The sequence below is a fragment of the Sander lucioperca genome, chromosome 21 (assembly GCF_008315115.2).
Source record: "Sander lucioperca isolate FBNREF2018 chromosome 21, SLUC_FBN_1.2, whole genome shotgun sequence".
Lineage (NCBI taxonomy): Eukaryota > Metazoa > Chordata > Actinopteri > Perciformes > Percidae > Sander > Sander lucioperca.
In genome coordinates this window covers 7,192,404-7,211,902 of record NC_050193.1, presented here as the reverse complement: position 1 = coordinate 7,211,902, position 19,499 = coordinate 7,192,404, and the positions used below count along the sequence as shown (strand labels likewise).

At 41.5% G+C, this 19,499-nt stretch overlaps 2 protein-coding genes across 6 annotated transcripts in view; one reads left to right on the top strand and one right to left on the bottom strand.

Moving 5' to 3' along the window:
- The first annotated feature begins 2,186 nt into the window (after positions 1-2,186).
- Positions 2,187-7,295, top strand: LOC116059450. 2 transcript variants are annotated; one of them, XM_031312532.2, is made up of 15 exons: positions 2,187-2,330; positions 2,413-2,519; positions 2,723-2,851; positions 2,970-3,015; positions 3,136-3,189; positions 3,365-3,434; positions 3,533-3,643; positions 3,877-3,951; positions 4,032-4,115; positions 4,266-4,352; positions 4,501-4,551; positions 4,665-4,721; positions 5,678-5,767; positions 6,069-6,165; positions 6,268-7,295. In XM_031312532.2, exons 1-15 carry the CDS (start codon positions 2,267-2,269, stop codon positions 6,310-6,312), a joined length of 1,167 nt encoding a protein of 388 aa, XP_031168392.1. In that variant the 5' UTR covers positions 2,187-2,266; the 3' UTR covers positions 6,313-7,295. The 2 variants fall into 2 exon arrangements, with proteins under 2 accessions (XP_031168392.1, XP_031168391.1); XM_031312531.2 differs by having other exon boundaries at positions 3,136-3,207.
- Positions 7,296-9,349: 2,054 nt separating this feature from the next.
- Positions 9,350-19,499, bottom strand: part of adgrl1a (adhesion G protein-coupled receptor L1a) — a 102,034-nt gene continuing 91,884 nt past the window's right edge. For 2 of the 4 annotated variants that reach the window (XM_035997093.1, XM_031312489.2), the window contains exons 23-25: positions 17,414-17,536; positions 15,916-15,933; positions 9,350-15,760 (exon numbers count right to left, since the gene is read on the bottom strand). In XM_035997093.1, coding sequence (XP_035852986.1) covers positions 14,844-15,760; positions 15,916-15,933; positions 17,414-17,536 — 1,058 coding nt within the window. In that variant the 3' untranslated portion in view covers positions 9,350-14,843. The remainder of the gene's footprint in view (positions 15,761-15,915; positions 15,934-17,413; positions 17,537-19,499) is intronic. The other 2 variants (XM_035997092.1, XM_035997091.1) reach the window with 1 other exon arrangement.

Sequence of the window (19,499 nt, the reverse complement as noted above, 5' to 3'; positions counted from 1 at the left end):
GAACACATCAAGATTCCCTGGGTGAAACCCAGTTCAGTGTGATTACTGTGTCGATATGTCTCTATGAGTGAGTAAGTATGCCAGTGTGTGTTGGTGTTGCTGTGCTTCCTGTGCTGGCAGAATGTAGATGTCCCTTAGTGATATCCAACCTGTGCCAGTGGGGGTTTTAGGCTTCATAGTGAGCTGACTGGACAGGCCAAATTGTCTCTAACAGTGCTAGCACGATTTGCCATTCTCTAAATTCATTTCTCCTTTGGTCTTGCTGCACTCTGAATGAGGGATTATGCTCATTACCATTTTACTTGAAAGCCCTCATAGTGACTTGAAGATTTTCCTAGCCACGGTTCAATCATTTCTAAGGTTAGGGGTTCAGGGAAAATGCCATGTAATTGCCTGTGGTGTTGCTCTCTGCTTGGATAATATAACGTGGAAATGTATTATCTATAGAGAAAGTCTAAAATACATACTGTCAGGATGTGTAAACATGATATTGTTTTCTTAAAAAGAGTCACTTCTGGCCTGTATATGCTGTTTTATTTGGGGTCGACTTTCTACCGGGTGTATTTAGCAACTGTCGTGGAGCTAAGCAAACTCAAGCCAAGCAGGATACTAAGCAGCCAGAACTATTGTTTCAGAGCTACTCAGGATTCTCAGGGTGTTACTTTGCCTCAGCTTTGACTCCAGAACTCACACACTCTGAATAGTGCACCAAGTTTTTGTTTTAAACTTGGCTTTATAATGGTGAATTGTACAAACTTTATGGGGGTTAATTTACCCCTGTCCTTCTTTTGTTCATAAAAAAAATCTTACAAAACCAGAGCCAATACTCTGCCTTTCAAGCTCTACTACCCTCATCTATCCACATGGACAGAGAATGAGGGATTGAGGGGGTGGCATTGAGACGGGAAGAGAGCTGTTTATCTCTCATCACCACTCTTATGAGTGGAACAAGAAGGCAAGAGTTGAGACGGATCAGGAGAGGACTCGAAAGCAGCAAAATTCTAATTATTTACCCTAAAAGCCCTGTTAAGACTTGCTGGAATTTACTCCTTTCAGAACTAGGCACGTAGTGTTTGTGGGGGTGTGGGCTGTTGGATATGCATGTTTAGAGCTTTGTGTGTGTTTTTTAGCCTGTCCTGCGTCATCGCTACTCTCCTCTGTTTATGCAGGGGCTCTGTGGATATTGAAAGGGATGGTAGGATACCCAAGCCTTCCACTGTCACTTGATATCTATAGAAAATGGATCAGATGATTGAACACTTCCACACAGCTTCCCACCAGGGGAGCTGAGCCAAGTCCATTTACTCTCTCATTCGTGCTTATTTGTGATGCTGTCATTTTAATTCAGTACGGGTCTCGCCAAGAAGTGATCATGGTTGGTTAGTCGCATCAAATTGGCTAATAAGTCAATCTGCTTGGCCTTAATTATATCTATTCCCACATCTAAGCCAATGTGATAATTATGTTTAAGGTGGAATCCTGAGAGTATGTTTTGGAGGCACTTCTTTTGCTCGTTACAATGGTGGACTACTGCAATGTAAGAGAGATAGGGAAGGGCAAAGGAGAGGCAAAGAGGGACCAAGAGGAAGAAGACGGAGTTGAAGAGATAGAGAGGGGCCCATATTGAGTGACACAGACGATGGTCTGTGTTTTCTCGGTGGACCAGAGAAGATGCAGTGTAAATGAAGCGTGCTGCAGAATGGCGGCTTCTGCTTTATCCTTGCAGTGCGTGTACATGTGTGCATGTGTGTGTGTGTGTGTGTGTGTGTGTGTGAGTGTGTGTGTGTGTCTGTAAAAGGGAAATGACAGAGGCCTCTTTGAGTACTCAGTCACTCTTTTTTCTCCCTCTGTTCTCTCATTGTTAGAACATGTCAGGAGGACTGCTATCCTCTGTCCACCACCCATCTCCAAAGATAACAGGAGGATATACTCAACATAAACGTGAACATGGATACATGTATCCACCTGGTTAAAACATCCTGCCACAATACAGAATTCATACTGGGCTGCAGGATGTGCTCATCTAATTACTTATCTGTTTACTTTTTAAAAATCTGGAATGAAATTAAAACCCTGTGGTGATTTGTGTCTTGTCTGAAGAGGGCGGTCTGTTCAATGTGAGTCTCTGACCCGTAGGACGAGGGCCTCCCCTTGTGTTGGCCGTGCACAACTACATGACTTCCGTCATTTAATTTTTTAACTTCCTCATTTTAGTTTCGTTCAGTCGAGATCTCATGGAGTTTAATCTCTCCTTTCCTTCGACAAAATGACACTTCAACTTTTCCGAATTGGCATCGTGATTAGGTTATTTTGTATAAGCAAAACACAACGTAAGTAAATGTGTATTCCACTTCTGTTATTTCTGTTTTTTAGGGTTATTCTTTACTTCTGTACAACTCTATTGTCTTACAGAATGCCCTCCAAAAAACATGTCCTGCAACGACGTTAACATGGCTGAGGGATTCAAGTTCTTATATCCGTGTCCTGAGGGAGGAGAGATTTCTGTGTATGATAATAAGGTATTTTGATTTACCTTTACACTCTGTAGTAGACCATAGTTTTGTTTTTAAAAGTCTTTATGATCCTTTACTATGTGTGTTTAAAGAAAGACACATAGGGAAGAGGAAAGAATAAAAAATTATGGTGAAAGTTTGACAATGAGGTTGTTTTATGTTGTGACTGCAGTCAATTTAAAGTATGCTTTTTATTATTTCCCCAACAGACTCTGATTGCTCATGCTGTACTTGGCACTCAGTTGTTTAGGTATTTGAATGAAGTGATGAGCATGGACAACCATTCACTCGTTACAAGAGACTGCAGAGACCTGCGAGTAGAATGCATATTTGTTAATGTGAGTCACCCTAAATTTTAATATGTACTTATATGAATTAAACCAATAAAAGTCATATAGTAAATGTGAAATATTTACTCTACATTCTCACAATTTAGACTTTGATTTTGCTTTTTAGGGAAAGAGCTTTGTAGAAGAGATCTGCGTGGATTATAAAATGACTGGTAAGGCAATGAGTTGTTGTACTGATTTACTATTGAATCTTATCTTACATTGCTGATCAAAAATGCATACATATACATCATAAACATGATATATACAAATATTGTATTTACCTTAAACAGAGAAAATGAAGAATCCCGATCCCGATGATTCATCAACACCACAGAACCTCAGCAGTGAGAAGTTTATTCTGAGTGACAGTTATTATAGTGCCTTACAACATATTTGTTAGCAATAGTATGAATTAATTTGCTGCAAAATAACCATTGACTGTAAATATTAACAGTCTATGAAAATAAGTCACTAATTCATATTTGATGATAACATGTTTGTATTTTGTCTGTCGTCCAGTCGGTGTATGGGTCGGTGGGATAGTGCTCATGATGGGGATGTTTTGTTGCTGTTACATTTATTGTAAAAAGTGAGTTCTTTGCAATAACAATCAACTGTTAATGTCATTTACACATTTACTTGCACAGTCTTGTATTGATACAGAAAGGTTTTTGTTTCTTGTGTCAGGAAGCAGTATGGTGCACCTGCAGTTTCTGGCTTTTTAAAATACCTTAAGACTTGCCCTTGTCTCAGAGAGGGGATTTCCCAAGCAGAGAGGGGAGAGACAGAAGAAACTAGGTCAGTCTTACTTTTCACATATGTTTCAGCTGGCGCTGATGCACACATAAATACACTTCTGTCATTTAGTTTTAATAAGTAAATCCTCTTCAGTGTATAGCCACATTAATGAAAGGTTGGTCAATGGTAAAATAATTTTGCATGCCAGAAAAACTCTAAAGAAAAGGTGAATTTGAAACAGGTAAACTTACTTACTTGCTGAATGTAACTTTATGTTTGAATGTCCTTTTAAGACACCCTGGAGGACGTGAAGTCCAAAAGGTCACAGCTGATGATTTGGACATAACACAATCCAACATTGTTAACAGGTGAGCTAACATTCAGAAGCTACTCTAAGCACAGATCGGAGAAGGTGAATACATCTTCCATCTTTTCTTTGTCATTATAGGCTAAGTGAAATATCTGCAACTTATCCACGTGGAAGTGGTGAAAATGATATCAATCAAGATGACAAACTTGGAAGTGTGCAGAGGTTAGGCTCCACATTAACAGAACATCTTCAGAACATCTTCATAATCTCTGACCTCGTGTTGGCCTGTTTGTCAAAACCGTCAAAGTGTTTTTTAAATAGCAATTGGAAGTCTAGACTGTAATCTGCTAAAAGCCATCTTTGTCTCCATAGTATTGATCCCAAGGCTGATGGCAAGACTCCTCAATCCTTTAGTCTGGACCGCAACTTAAGCAATGAGGGACTGACGCCCAATAAAACGTGAGGATGAGAATTGTAAACTTTTCTTGTGTCTGTGGGCTATTTTCCTTTGAGGAATTAGGTGAAGTGTCCCTTTAACTGGGCAGGTAGTGAATAGGATTTCTCAGAAGAGATTCAGTTCCATTCTTATCTATTATTTGTTTTGCAGCGGAGACATAAGTGCCCCTGACAAAACCTCTAATCATCGAGCCATGAACAGGTAAGCTTTTGTTGTTGGATGGATTGTCTGTGTTTATTACAGTATTATTATATTGTTGTTTTTTTATTCAGTCAACACTCGTATTTAACAAGTATTTTATTTGTCTGCCTCAGGAGCTTGACAGATGATCCAGGAGGAGTGGTTGAAAACAAAGAAAAATACATTGTTTGGTAATCTGTAGTCTAACAATTTAAATCATACTGTAAATGTTAAATGTTTACCTTTTTGCATTACATTTATGTTTTTTTAAGAGTTGTTGGAGTGTGTGAGGTGTATGTCCTATTGAAGATGTATGTATGTATGTATGTATGTATGTATGTGTGTGTATGTATGTATGTATGTATGTATGTATGTATGTATGTATGTATGTATGTGTGTATGTATGTATGTATGTATGTATGTGTGTATGTGTGTATGTGTGTATGCATGTATGTATGTATGTGTGTATGTGTGTGTGTGTGTGTGTGTGTGTGTGTATGTATGTATGTATGTATGTGTGTATGTATGTACGTGTGTATGTATGTGTGTATGTGTGTATGTATGTATGTATGTATGTATGTATGTATGTGTGTGTGTGTGTGTGTGTGTGTGTGTGTGTGTGTGTGTGTGTGTGTGTGTGTATGTATGTATGTATGTATGAATGTATGAATGTATAGCCTGTAATTATTTTACAGCAACCCACAAGTTACAAGTTAAGATGTTTGCAAAATGATGAAAAAAAAAGGTGAGAAAAGAAATCCACAGTGATAAAAAATGATAAAAGCTAGAAAGTGGAACTATAAATGTCTAGGTGAGATGAAAATAATCAGCACAGATTTGTAAAAACAAAATATAGAGCTATTTAAACAGCATGCCAACACACCCTACCCAAACTTAAAAAGATGCCAGAAGTAAGGACTACAGTTTCATATAGCTGGCAGATAAAACTATTATTTCCTAAATATTCGAGTGTAAGCAAAACCAAGTTGCCATTCTGGTAAGTCAATCAGATGAAAGATTCAGTCATAAACAACTATATTGTATATGACAATGGCAGTAAAAAAAAAAAGAATAACATAATGACCTGAAGCACTCACCCTGAGGTTTTTCTATGCCCAACTGATAATGGCTGTGAATTCTTCTCCAGGATCAGGGAAATGCACAATGGATGGACTCCTAATGATCGTGGTCCTGAAGATCATGGGAATGAAGGGCAACTGCTGCTGTTGAATGAGGGGTGAGATTGCCGCTTGCTCTCGGTCACTCTGCAGTCATAACTGAGCCCAAAGAGAAATCTCTGTCTCTTTCCAATTTCCAGTCTCCTTGTTTCATTTTGCCTATTGGTGCTGTTTGGACAGCTGTCAGGAGTAACTTTATGAACTACTCCCCCCACCCCCCACCTCCATCCCAAATCTGAAGGGCCAATCTGAACTTCACAACTTGTCTGACATCTGCTGCTTGGAAAGTGAGCATTAACCAAGCTTTGCTGTTTCTGTGCAGAGGCTCATGTCTCTATTCCTTGTTGTTTCTGTCTCCAGAGCTGCCATCCAACATTTTGACATGACAGGTGAAGCCGTAGCTTTGGTGAACAGGCGCGGTTTTAATCCAGACCAGGTCAGCAGGTGCTCTGCACCCGTAAGTAGAAAGCTTTCTATTTATGCTTTATTATATATTTATTTTACAATGCTCTTTTTATTTTGTTTTTGTTTGATTTGGCAATTGCATTGTTTTCTGCAGGACACTGACGTGGAGTCAACGCCCAACATGAAGAATTATACATAAATATAATAATAATAATAATAATAATAATAATAATAATAATAATAATAATAATAATAACAGTCTATGCTATATATACAATATAAAGTATTTTCACAGTCAGGCTATGTGGTACATTTACTGGCAGCTCCTTTAAGATGAAGTTGTTTAAGTAATAATTTTCATCACATGATGCTTTGCACTCTCTCTCACAATGTTAGAAGATATATTCTCTACAAGCCCTATGTGCTGTTATTACAAACATTTTAAATCATTTTGATGACATAAGTTTTTTTTCCACAGAAAAATGAGACAATCCAGGTGGAAACTGGTGTTGTCTATCCGTCACTTTAAGTCTATTCATTGATATATGCTCAGTCAATCAGATAACATATTCATTTGGGTAATTGCATTTAGATAAACATTAGTTATTACAAAACAAAATGCCTGGGTGGTTTGTTACTGAGAATATTAAGTGCATGGCTTGACAAAGGGAGGGGTGGACTGAAAAGGTACCAGATACACAGCTTTGAGACAACTTCTTAAAAATGTACTTATACTAACAAGTATATTGTATTATATAAATACATATGTATAAACTATACATATATATTATATCAAATATTTTATATTATATTATACCTCATTAGAATGTGTAATTTAAATGAGATAATGCATAACATAAATGCAACAAATTATACCGTATGTTTTTTTCTATTGGAGTTGTAAGCTCTTAATTATCCAATCAGTTAAGTAAGCCTCCCTTTGCTTCATCATCGCTGCATAATCAACAAGCAATGTGCAAGCAAGTATTTTTATCACCATTTACATTTGCAAATTCAAAGATCTTATAATTCAGTATTTTTCTTTTTGCTGCTTTTAAGTACTCAGTTGCATTGCTTTTGGTTTGAAATTGATCAAATTAAATATAAATAATATTAAATACAATACGTATGTTGAAAATTATGAATTCTTGTAATGAGTTTTAAATAAATTGTTACTTCCACCCTGGTTTTCACTGCCTGGTAATTTTTATTATCATATTTAACTATTGAAGGCAACGCTGCACCTGGAGTATCAACTTTATACCACAAGGGGGCAGTATATATTCACGAGTCCTAACACTGAGGTACATAAGCAACACAATTGCACCTCTTCTAACTTTTGTTGAGTGATGCAATCACAATAAATGCATCTTTATTCGGGTGGATTTCTGTATTTTCTAGCATAGCACTCTGACTCTGACACTGACTTATTAATAAACCAATGAAGGAACAGTAAGTACCTTACATCACCTTCTGATCATAACATTATACCGAATGTTAACTTAAAAGATGTGTTGCCCCCATAGCTTGATGCATGGTAGTAATTACAGTTACACACAAACACACAGGGGTACAGGCTAAATTATCTTTTCTCTATCTCTTGGGATCTGCTGAGAGTTGCTGTTAGTCAATGTCTGATTCTATTTTAAGCTTCCCTAAATGTGCAATGACCTATAAAAAGCCCCCTTTTTTACCTCACAGATGGACTGAGTACTAAGAGGAGAGTGTATCAGGGGTTAGAGGCTTTGTTGCTCATGTTTGGTATGTCAGTGTGTGAAAGTGTTACTGTACTACCAGTGAAAAGAGGGTGACTGAATGGTCAAGGCCTCAGAGCTTCCCCTCTCAGGGAGTTTCACTGAGGGGACATGAGCGGCGAGGCAGGGGCTGGGCAGATGGGTGGATGGGTAGGGGGTGAGTCATCACATGCCATCATACATGTACAGCGTACAGTATGACATGGGGGAAAATAATTAACATGGGCAGGGCTGTAATTATGGATGAATCCTCCATGCTCTGATGGACATAATAATTATATATTGGCTAATTAGTTACCAATCACACTCCACTGTGAATGGTATTATAAGCAGTCAAGAAACAAAACTCACTGATCACACAGCATCAGGGATAAGAAGGCTTAAGGGAAGCTAGAGGGGCTGCAATAACCCAGACACTTAGTTGTGTTATCCCTAACTGATCTCTAGTTCATCACAATGTTTATGCTTACTTAGGAGTGTAGTAAAGGTTGCCTACAGTTATGTGCTGCTGTGGCTTAACAGACAGCTGCAAGCAAACCGTGCTGCATTCAAAAATCAGTAAGATGTACTCACACGGCAGTTATTAAAAGATTACATCGGGGATATCACCACACCGTATGATTAATTAACCTTGACTGATGCTTTGTAAAAACGAATCCAGCTGAGCAATTATGCCCACAGGTCTGCATGTACATACAGATACACATGAGATGGTTCAAAGCATCACTGTAGCTGATCCCGGTAATACTGACTCAGGGTTACTGTAGTGAAACAAAGCCTTGCTACCTCCAGATTAGTATGGGGCCAGTCCTTTCATCCTCCCCGGGGCATAAAGCTCTTACTAGTCCCCATCCAAACACTTAGAGTGTTGGGTTTTGTCTCCTAAACCGACAGCTTGCTTTTTGCATGTCTTTGATAACTTTGTGTAATATGCTTCGGACACAGACCAGTATTTGACAGAATCATCATTCAAACCAACCGGTCAAATCTGCATATGCATACAGTGTGTGGTTCAAAGGGGAGCTGAATCAGGAAGGGGCTGAGTTGCTTGGCTTCAGTCCCCTGCCTCCTATGGTATACAGATGAGCAGCACAATTCTGTAGTAACCTGCAGGACTGCCCATGAATAAAACATAAACACTGTATTAGTGCTTAAAGATGTCTTTTCATTTCCAGTTTGAATCACAAGGTAGGTATATTGAAGTTTATATGCCTATGGAACACAGAGAGAGACTTTTTAATAATTTCTGTTTGCTGTTATGCTTTTATCACACTGGCATATGCATAAGCACACAAACAAAAATGCTGCACATAAGTGTACAACCACACACACACACACACACACACACACACACACACACACACACACACACACACACACACACACACACACACACACACACACACACACACACACACAACACACACAACAATTGAGCCCCTTTAAGACATTCCCATAGAAACCCGAAGCATGAACATTGTATAATTTCAATCGTTTTTTATTAATATGTGCTGATACAAGGTCGCTTCGACCTGCGATGATGCAAACACTCACAGAAAATCATCCCGTTGGGCCCAGACAGCTGTCAAAGCATGATTGTGTGAAATAAAATTTAAAAAGAACAAATTAACATTATTCCTCAAAGAAAATAGAAACAGTACCAAGGTGATATATTAACCTCAGTTTACAACTGTCTCAGTGGTACATCATAAATAATTTATTTCATAGAAAAATCACAGAAAGCTCTGGAAATGTACAGTACCCATTGTTTCTACCAATGCCTACAGCCCCAAACCACTAGCACCCAATAATCTCTTCCCATAAATTTAAGCATTTCAGGGATGTCCAATACTGACCAGGTTCTACTGTACTGAGCCGATTAATGCAGCCCTTGGCTGATACTCAGAATATCCCATTCACACCTGCTATAGCCAGCTATTCTACCTTTGATGATGGACACAGATCATCTTGGGCAGCATTTTCTAGCCTGTGCCATGGACGATAAAGGGATGGAGATCCCTAGTCATGGACAGGTATATGCAGGCACAGTTCAGCTCCTCCAAACTCTCATAGACAGCGCACCCAATGGAGGAAAAGAAAGAAATAGAAAAAAACATGCCTACAGATTCATGTATGTGTATGTGTATAGACGTTAACAAGTATACAGCAGATACATGTCCGTCTCCACTTCAGTGTATAAAACTACCTAACCTGACTAAAGATGTGTATTGTATACACGTATGTGTCAAAAGATATGTTTGTTTTGGACCTTCCTCCATGTAGAAAATGCCTCACAGGTTTGGAGAAGCCCATCCTACACAAAAGCTCCTCTGATGTTGGTCCCACCCTGTGCATCAAAGATGGCCTGAATTGCTGGCACAGCTTCATGGACAAATATTCAACACAAAAGAGAAACAGCACAATCCTCATCCTCATCACCCCTAAATATTCTTAAAACTACTCTATGAGTACTGTATTCAGTAGTCACGTGGACACGTAACAAGAGACCAATAACAAAATAGTACTACTTTATCATTGTTTACATTTGCTTTTTATAAATCTGTATAGGAAAATCCATCGCATTTGTTAGCACTCAAAAAATCTCGCTTTAATCGGCTGATGCGGCAGTGGATTCATTTTCACATTTTGTACACAAGGAAGCATCCATTAGACCAAACAAGAATCACATCATCTTTCTTCCTCTACAGGCAGATTTGTTTTATTCAATGAACAAACTTGAGATCTGACATGCCAGCTTGACCAATTTCAACAATAAAGTGATAACCTGTGGACTGCTAACCACCAACAGAGAGCGGTCTGAAACAAAGTAGCACATGTATCTCCTTATCTCCAGATCCAGCCCTGCACAGCCTCACTGCAAACCCCCTCACCTGCCATCCTCTCTCTCTATAGCTATGAATTTGTGACATCTGTGACATCTCTGCTGATGTTGTCACCGCTCTGTCCCCTCTTGGGCCAGTCTTTACCGACATAATGACCTCCTGCTGCTGTTGAACTCGCACACCAGTACCTCCCTCCCATCCGCCTTACTGGTCTGATATGGGCAACACAAGTCAGTGGTTGGAAAAAAAAAAAAGGGTATGTGTGTGAAAGGGTCAACGGACTGTAGGTCTGCTGGGACCTCTGCTGTCTAATGACAGACTGAACAATGCCACAGCTCACTCTCCACTAACACTAAGCTGCAGGGGTGAGACAGCACTGTGTCAAAGGTTAGGCGTCCCACCTTTTAAACAACTTCCCACCTATCCACTGGAGCACATGCATGCCAGGCTTGCTAGTATAAAAACGGGAATTTTGTTAAACATTTGCCAACAGAGACAGAAAAAGAGAGTAGAAGAGAGCGAGGGCGAGTTGTAAATTAGTACCCACTGTTATTACAGTAATCACAGGTTTGGAGGGCTCTGAATGGTGGAGAAACTCCTATGTGTGAGCCTCTGTCCAACAGCATGGGCTGTGGGTTTTCTACTGTATAATCATTATCATTTACAACAGTACAGCACTCCTCTGTTTATTGAGATATTAATCTGGGATAAACAAAGCTTTTGACAAAACAAATTAACACTCTCAAAAAAGTGCTGCACTAATGACGTCCATTGAGATTGATATTAAAATGTGGATGAGATGGGGGGAAAGGGAGGAAAAGAAAAGGAGGTAGGAGGTGCTGGAAAAGAGAGAAGCAGGCCCAAGGTGACGCACATTCCTCCTCTCATGGGGAGTGCCTATTTAAACAGTGTTTCTCCCCTGGGGCGGGTCCCAGCTGAGCAGTAGAGATCAGCATCAGCACATTATGTCAAATACAATGAGTGAGGGATGGAGTTAATGATGATGGTGATGAGAGTGATGGGGGATAAAGATGATGATGGCCGCCTTGTGTTTCCCATTAACACGTCCACCCTGGAGTGAATTGTTTTATCTTCAGACATGCTTGTTAAAATACATTCAGTTGTCCAGTTGACCAGTGAGCGCGGCCTCGGTACGGTGCCCCGCCACCGAGCTGTGAGATCCGTGCTTCACATTGTCCAGCACCGCAGCAGAGCAGAATACATGTGCATATTGTCTTTTCATTTGTAAACACAGACAGCTCCCAGGTTCAGCTGCAAATCCAAGTCATGTACCATCAAAGCAATATTGCACGTGTTCCCCCTATGGCTCAAGTGATGATACTAGTGCCTTCTTTCTGAGCCTCATCGCGCTCCGCGGCCCATACAATGTTACTTACACCAGTGATTTGAATAACAAGAATAAATGGTGCCAAATCCTTGTAATCCCTCTCCCTTATCTGTCTTTAACCCTCTCTCTCTTTCAGCCCCAGGAGCCACAGCTAAAAGCTGTCCTTTGGGTTCTCTTAGAAGTGGGACAGTCAGGCTCTATAGCCAAATGTCACACTGCAGTGGATTCATCTATTTTCTGCTCACGTTCTGTCCACATATTGCACTCGTTCACTTGGCGCAGGTTTACGAGGGAGACAGTCAAAAAAATAAAAATAACAATGACATGAATAAATCAATGTGAATAAATATTCCAAAAACATACATAAAAACTGATAAACCGTAACAAATACCTATAAATACAGCGTAGAAGAAGGCAAACTCTAAGTTTTTTTTTTAAAGGTCAGACAGATTTCAGCTGGATGAAAGGAGCCTCATGAGCAGCTCTCTCTTGACAGCTAATTTCTCAAATGTATCGCTTGCATAAGGTGGCATATTGGAAACATGTTCCTCCCAATCAGTCAACCCTGTATGTCATTTTTGTAGTATATATGGTTATCTCGCCTCTCCCCAGGCGGTCTGAATTTTCCTGTCCTCCTTGTACCTGAACACCACGGTAAGAGCAACTTCCACTTGAGGCGGAGAAGTAATGGCAGCTCTCTGAGATGAGTATCCTTCTTGTCAGCTGTGCATTCAAGAAGAAAAGAAATAGCCTTTCAAATGTGTGCGCACATACAAAAGTCTGGTACACGGCACACACACACGCACACACGCACACACCCACACACCCACACACACACACACACACACACACACTTGATAGAGAACACACACAACCAGCCAGTCAACATCATACTTACACACATGCACACAAACACATGCACACAGGAAATTAATGAATTGTCACATTAGGCTCTGGAGTAATGCTGAAACTACCTTTTAAGAAACAGCAAAATACAATATTCTCTGATAGTAAAACAAATGTCATCATACATGCTAAAACCCATGTTGTTAAAAGTATGTAATCTGGTTATATCTTCCAAATAATACAAGAGCAAACCAAATCACTTTATGGATGCTGTTGTTCAGCCACAATGCTTTATCGTGCCTGTGAGGCACAGTATGACATTTGACGACATCTATCTCGCTTGCCTCCCGCCCGCCCCGCTGCCTTTGGCAATTCCACTCTGGGAATGTCAAAGGTCAAACATTAACAACATGTAACGGATTATATTACATAAAAATTGTGCCGCGATTTTTTTTGTTCCGTTTTCCATTTGGATAAATAAAATCTACTACACATTAAAATCTGTCTCTCTCTCTGCCTTTCTCTCTCCATTGGATTACTAAGGATTTTTCACTGGATGGCACAGAAGAGTGAGAGCGAGGGATCAAGCCATGGGGGAGAGAGATAGAGTTTATCATTCAGTTCACAAACTCCAAAACATTTTATTTTTTTCTTTTGTTGGTTTGTTGCAGTACAAGAAATCATGTTTCATAGTATTTGTTACTTTTTGTTGCTTTTGATCATCTGGTGTCTCTATTTACATAGTATGAATAAAGTAGATTCATGTGTGGTTCCTATGTACACGCTTATACCAATTGGCTGACCAGTGCGTTTGCGGCGTTTACAGTCTTTTTTATCACAACCACACACGGGAAACAAGTCCACTTCAACTGGCTAGGCTCTAACAGCAAAGTACAGGGGCAGGGGGCGACACCAGTCCGCTCCTGCAGCCCCCAGAGGATGCAGACCCAAAGTCAACAAATTGAATACTCCTTTCAAAACAATAGCAAGGCAGTCATTTAACTTTTCAAATTCCTAAAGCAAACAACCAGAGAGAAGAGTGGAGAGGATTGGCCAGTCTTATGGATGCAGGGTCTCCTGCTCTGGAGGGGTGGTACAGCACCTCGTCAGTCTTCGTCTCTGCCTCTACTCCACTTCTGTACATAGTCATCGATTCACAGCAAGAGAAAATGAAGGCAACTACTCTGAATCAGCTCCCACTGCCTGCTTGGAACAAAAGCTCTTGTTCCCTTTTACTTAGATGGAGTACTGTTTTCACTCTTGATGTTCAGTAATGAGCACTTTTGGATGAGTGTGTGTGTGTGTGTGTGTGTGTGTGTGTGTGTGTGAATGTTCTAGTTTCTGTTCTGGCTCAATAAAAGATATTTTTGGCAACAATGAAGAGCATTCCGTGAGACATTTTTTAGGTTATAATAGTGAACTATATTCCCTGTCTCCACAGCTAACTACTCCAATCACATGATGACTCAAAAAATACCTATAGATAAAATATAAAATGATATTCCCATCTCCGGAGGCAGGTCTGAAGACAAATTACATAAAAAAACTTTAACAAAGTTTTAAAGTTTTGAAATATCTGAAGGGTAGGATCTGAAGGGTGGATCGGTACATTCAGAGTGCTGGACTTGGCCTTAGGGTACCAAAGGAAATGGGGAGGACTGGGGTTTGCAGGGAGTCGATGAATGCTCTGCGGAAAAAACACCTATCACTCATCTCCATAAGACGGGGGAGGGTTAGAGAGAAAGGCTGATTCTGCAGAGTCAGGCACGACTCCACCTGAAGGTCACTCTGTTTGCTCATCTGTTACAGTACTTAAATAAAAGTCAAGAGAAAGAAAGGCAACCAAACAAGCAGAAAGTGGAGAGACGTGAGAACGAGGCGGGCAAGGAGGCGGCTTTGGCCATCATATTAGTCCCCAACTTCCTCCTTCAGGCTCCAGTCACAGGCTGGTGACCAGCTGCATCTGTCCGTCTCCCTCATTGTGGACAGGCTCCTGAGCCTGGTGTCCTTCCCCACTCGGTCTCCTGGGTGGGGCCTGGTAGAAGGTCTGCATGGGGGCCCCACGAGAGCCCAGGGCGGGCCTCCCGGAGCTGTAGTACAGCTCCTCAGGGGGCTGGGCCGTACGGGGGACCACCTCCAGGGGCTCAGGACTGCTGTCAGGGTAGGGTGAGTCTCGCAGGTTGGTGATGCTGGTGTACAGGGAGTCACGGGCAGGGGAGTCTGGTGCTCTGTTGCCTGCCTGCCCACCAGCACTCTGGCCACTGTGGCCGCTGTTGCCCAGGCTCTCAGTGAGGTCGGCCGTGTAGCTCTCTGACTCCTCTGGATCGCTTTGGTAGAGGACCGACTGGGCTCGCTGCAACAGCAGGGGCTCCTCCAGAGCTTTATAAAGCAGCTCCACATCCTGCGGGGTGTGCTGCCGCCCCTCTCTCAGAAAGTCTTCGTCTTCATCCATGCTCATACATGGCTCTGGCCCGGCACCCGATGTCCCCCGACCAACTCCACCGTGAGGACGTCCCCTGGCCAGGCTGCCGCACACCCTGTCTGCTACGTCACCTCCTCCACTTCCTCCTCCAACACCACCTCTTAGGTTGTTGTGCACAAGCTCAGAGATGATCATTTTCTCGAAGGCCGCAGCATCAGAGAGGTTTCGTCGGATGCCTCCGCCTACCAGTGCCTCTGAGCCGCGGGGATTGAGGAGGGGTGGGGGACTGTCTTTACCCCCACCACCAAGGAAGTCACAGCTGCCCCCGCCTACACCTCCTGGGCCAGTGCGCAGGGAGTAGCTGTTGTTGAAGTTACCATTCAAGGGCAGGGTTTCCATCCCACAGGGGTCGCGGGCCTTTGATAATGTGCTCTCTGGACCCAAACACAAATAAAAGAGAGACAGGAGATGGAGGGTTTTGGCATTATTATCATACAGTCAGATTCAAGTGTCAGTAAGAGAAAAATAAATAAAAAATAAATAAATATCTGATGGTAAAATGATGTGAACTGAGGTGAATTACACTTACTTGGGTCACGGAAGGTTCCTGTGCGTCCCAGAGAAAGTTATGTGGAGTGAATAAAATGAAAGACACTCGTCAGTAAATGCTCTTTAATGGTGCAACATTAACTTGATGTATGAGTTTTTAAGACATTTCAAAAGGGAACCATTAACGGAATAAAAAATATCCTTGTCCATCGGCAACTTTTCTTTTCTCTCTGTCTCTCTCATGCTCAACCTCAAACCCTCCAACTCTTACCACACGCACAAACACATGCACAGTCACATTAACTCTGATTTATGCAGACTTGCTGCTGTTAGTTTGACACCATATCCCTCCAACATTTACATCTAAGCCACAGAAAAAACTCTGGATATTGATTTACAGCTGTCAGTGATACCTGGATACATGCATACATACACACATACATACATACATACATACATACATACATATATCATACAAAACCTTGTACAGTTAGCAGTGATGTTTATTTTACGACTTTCCTTCAACACACCACAGATCTTGTGCCTTTACTCCCAAATAACCATCACACAGCAAAGCAAAAGCCACAGACGCTCAAAAAGTAAGAAGTGGGTTCATTTTTTTAAATTTCAATGTGTAGTATGACTTTAATCAACGTTCTTTGGTGGCGGTGTGGGTAATTAGACATTCTAATGAAGTGCTCTCCCTGCTTCCTCTCCCACTCTCTTCTAAAAATGTCTTGGCTGCCAGGCCTGTGGCCATCAGGCTTGACGTATTGTGCGGAGAGGCTTTAAAATATTTAACAGTAACGCCGCCTTAAATTTCAGTCCTCAGACACTGGGCCTGATACTCTGCCGGTGAACACTCAACAAGCCACACGCAGTCATAGTTCTCCCTTACCAAGTGAGTATAGGTACTGTAGTGGAGCATTTACCAGAACATGTCTAATTCAGCAGTTATATGCATTAAAAAAGGGGTGTGGGAATGCAGCAATGCGATAAAACAGCCGTTGGGCTGTTTAAAAAGACTCTGAGATAGAAGCAAACACACACTGGCACTCACAACGGACCAACCTACACCAAGATGAATTGTCCCTGGACACCGAGCTGTCTGATCCCTTTCTACGGCCGTCGTGATTTAAGCTGACTACATTTTCTGCCTGGGAATGGAAAACTGTCTTCAAGATTTCTGGAAGTCACAGCTGTAGCTAAACTTCGAAATCAATTTGTGGCTGTTCTTATGAAGATTTAAGATCTGACCAGATGGCTGGTTAGGCTGTAGGCACTGTTTGGCTCTGTTCTGCTCAGCCTAGTGAATCCGTCTGACAGCTACAAGGTCTGAAAAAACAACACACAGACAGGCTCACACACACGCACGCACGCAAGCAATCACATATACAGTAGTGAGTTTGTGGATGCCACGTCAAACTACTGACAGTGAGTAACGGACAGAAGGACAGCAAGCTGAGCGCATACTGCATATACACACACCATGCTGACAAGACTGCACACACAGACTGGAGTGTTTATGAGGAGCTAACCGGTAGAGTTGAAGACGCCAGGTGATGGTGGGGTGAAGCTCTCAGCCAGCAGAGTGTTGTAAGGAGAGGTACCAGTGCGAGTCTGTAACACTGGGTTTGTCAAAAGGTGATTGCCCATGGTCGCTGCAAAAAAGAAACAGAATCATAAATAGGCTCTTATCTTTGCTTCAAATGTATGCAGAGCAATCACAAGCAGAAACACTGCACACAATAGGTGTAACACTGAAATTCACGTTTCCAGACTCAGTAATAACATCAGGAATCATAAAAATATTTACTGTTTATTCAGATGGGGTTATTTTTTTGTTATGCTGGTGCTTTATAGAGTAATGCATTTCACAGTCTTCTCCTCAATGTTTATGACTGCTGATTGTAACCTTTGAGTAAAAATACAATTGCAGGGGAAAGGTACTGTTTGGAGCATTGCCATTATTAATATTTTTCTTTTTGCTCCTGACAATGTAGTCAGATAGGGTAGAACAGTAATGCATGTCATTATGTAGTCTAGGGCTACAGCCATTGAAACACAGTTAATTTCCCAGTGCATTGTGAATGCCACTACAAGACTAATATAATTCAAAGAAATTGCACACAGAATGTTGTATAATGCCCATGTATGGCTCCAGCCTGAGGCAACTCAAACAGAAATGCCATGAAATTAAAAATAGGACAGCGTGACGGAGAGTAGTCCAAGGCAAAGTGCAACCTTCAGGTCTCACGCCTACCGTTCATCACACAGCAAGGGAGCAGGGAATTCACGAAAAATAAAATGTGCACTCACACACAGCTATTTATTTGTCATTCTCCCTCCTCTTACACTTCCCCTGTCCATCTTTCTGGCATGCCACACAAACCCCTCTCCCTGTATTCTCTGGCTCGTTCTGCTGTGTCTTGACTCAACCACATTTTCTCGGTTCCTTGTGCCAGAATTTTTTTACAAACACCAAATTAGTTGGGATTAGCTGTCTGTGTGTACCTCACGGGAATATCCCATAGACAATTAAAGGAACTAGCTTTAAGTGGGGAGAGAAAGTAGGGCAAGGGGAATCATGGGAGTTTGTGTGTGTTTGTGTGTGTGTCTTTTGGACACATTACTATGGTCAGGAAGAGATTATGGTGAAGAAGTGAAGTGGAGAAATCAAAGAGATTTTAAATGCCAGTGATGAACGACGCATCTCTTCCAGATTTGGCCTCTTTAATTACTCCTCCATGATAGCGCCCCCCCCCTCTCTCTCTCTCTCGCACGCTTTTTTCTCTCCCTCCCTCCCGCGCTGCCCTTCGTCTTTCACTTTCTGCCAACTGACAAACTTTTCTCAGAAGCACAGAAAATAAAGGCTTCACAGCACAGTTGTTTGTGTTTGACAGCAAAACATGAAATGATCCACATTGTGTTTCTCCAACAGCCATGGTGATTGCTCTGTCGTGACGAAAAAGACCCAGAAACCGACCGACCTGCCCGACCACTGACACACACTCAAATACACACACTCTCATCCATGCAGCTCACTCGTAGCACCCTCTTCCTCACCCCCTGCCTTGCTCCTGTCACTCTCCTCAATTAGAATAATTACCCCCTGTTCGCTCACACGGTAATCAGTTCATTAAAAACAAAATGGATGAAATTAGCATAGAGAGTGACGGCTGATTTAGCAACTGCCTCTGTTGTCATCATCAACACCCCACCCCCCTTCCAATCCGGAACCTGAGCCAACCTTGATCATCTCTGTGTTACTGATGGCGGCAGCGGTGACGCCACCAGTTGCTGAGGCTGAGACAATCAGTGACTCCACACACATTTTTCAATTCTTAAATAATTGCTAGTGCGCTTTCATGTGCTGTGGGGAGGTCAGTGGGCATAGCATGCGTCACTGAGATATGGATGCAATTGATCCCATGATGTAACCATAAAAAGGCTGAGAAGACAGAGTTCAAATGGGCTGGCAATGGGAAGGCCAACTCACAGCTATTACAATATTTGTTTTATTACTGTATGGTGGTATTACGACACATGCAATTCTATGATATAAATACTTCTTTTCTAATGTATGTGGAAGAAAATAAGAAAACATATTTTCACAAAGCAGGA

Excerpts from the sequence above, each read along its gene's own strand:
- LOC116059450 (XM_031312531.2), top strand. The coding sequence starts at position 2,267 with ATGACACTTCAACTTTTCCGAATTGGCATCGTGATTAGGTTATTTTGT. Across the intron at positions 3,435-3,532 it reads TGTTACATTTATTGTAAAAA|GAAGCAGTATGGTGCACCTG; the intron begins GTGAGTTCTTTG and ends TTCTTGTGTCAG. Across the intron at positions 4,722-5,677 it reads AAAGAAAAATACATTGTTTG|GATCAGGGAAATGCACAATG; the intron begins GTAATCTGTAGT and ends ATTCTTCTCCAG.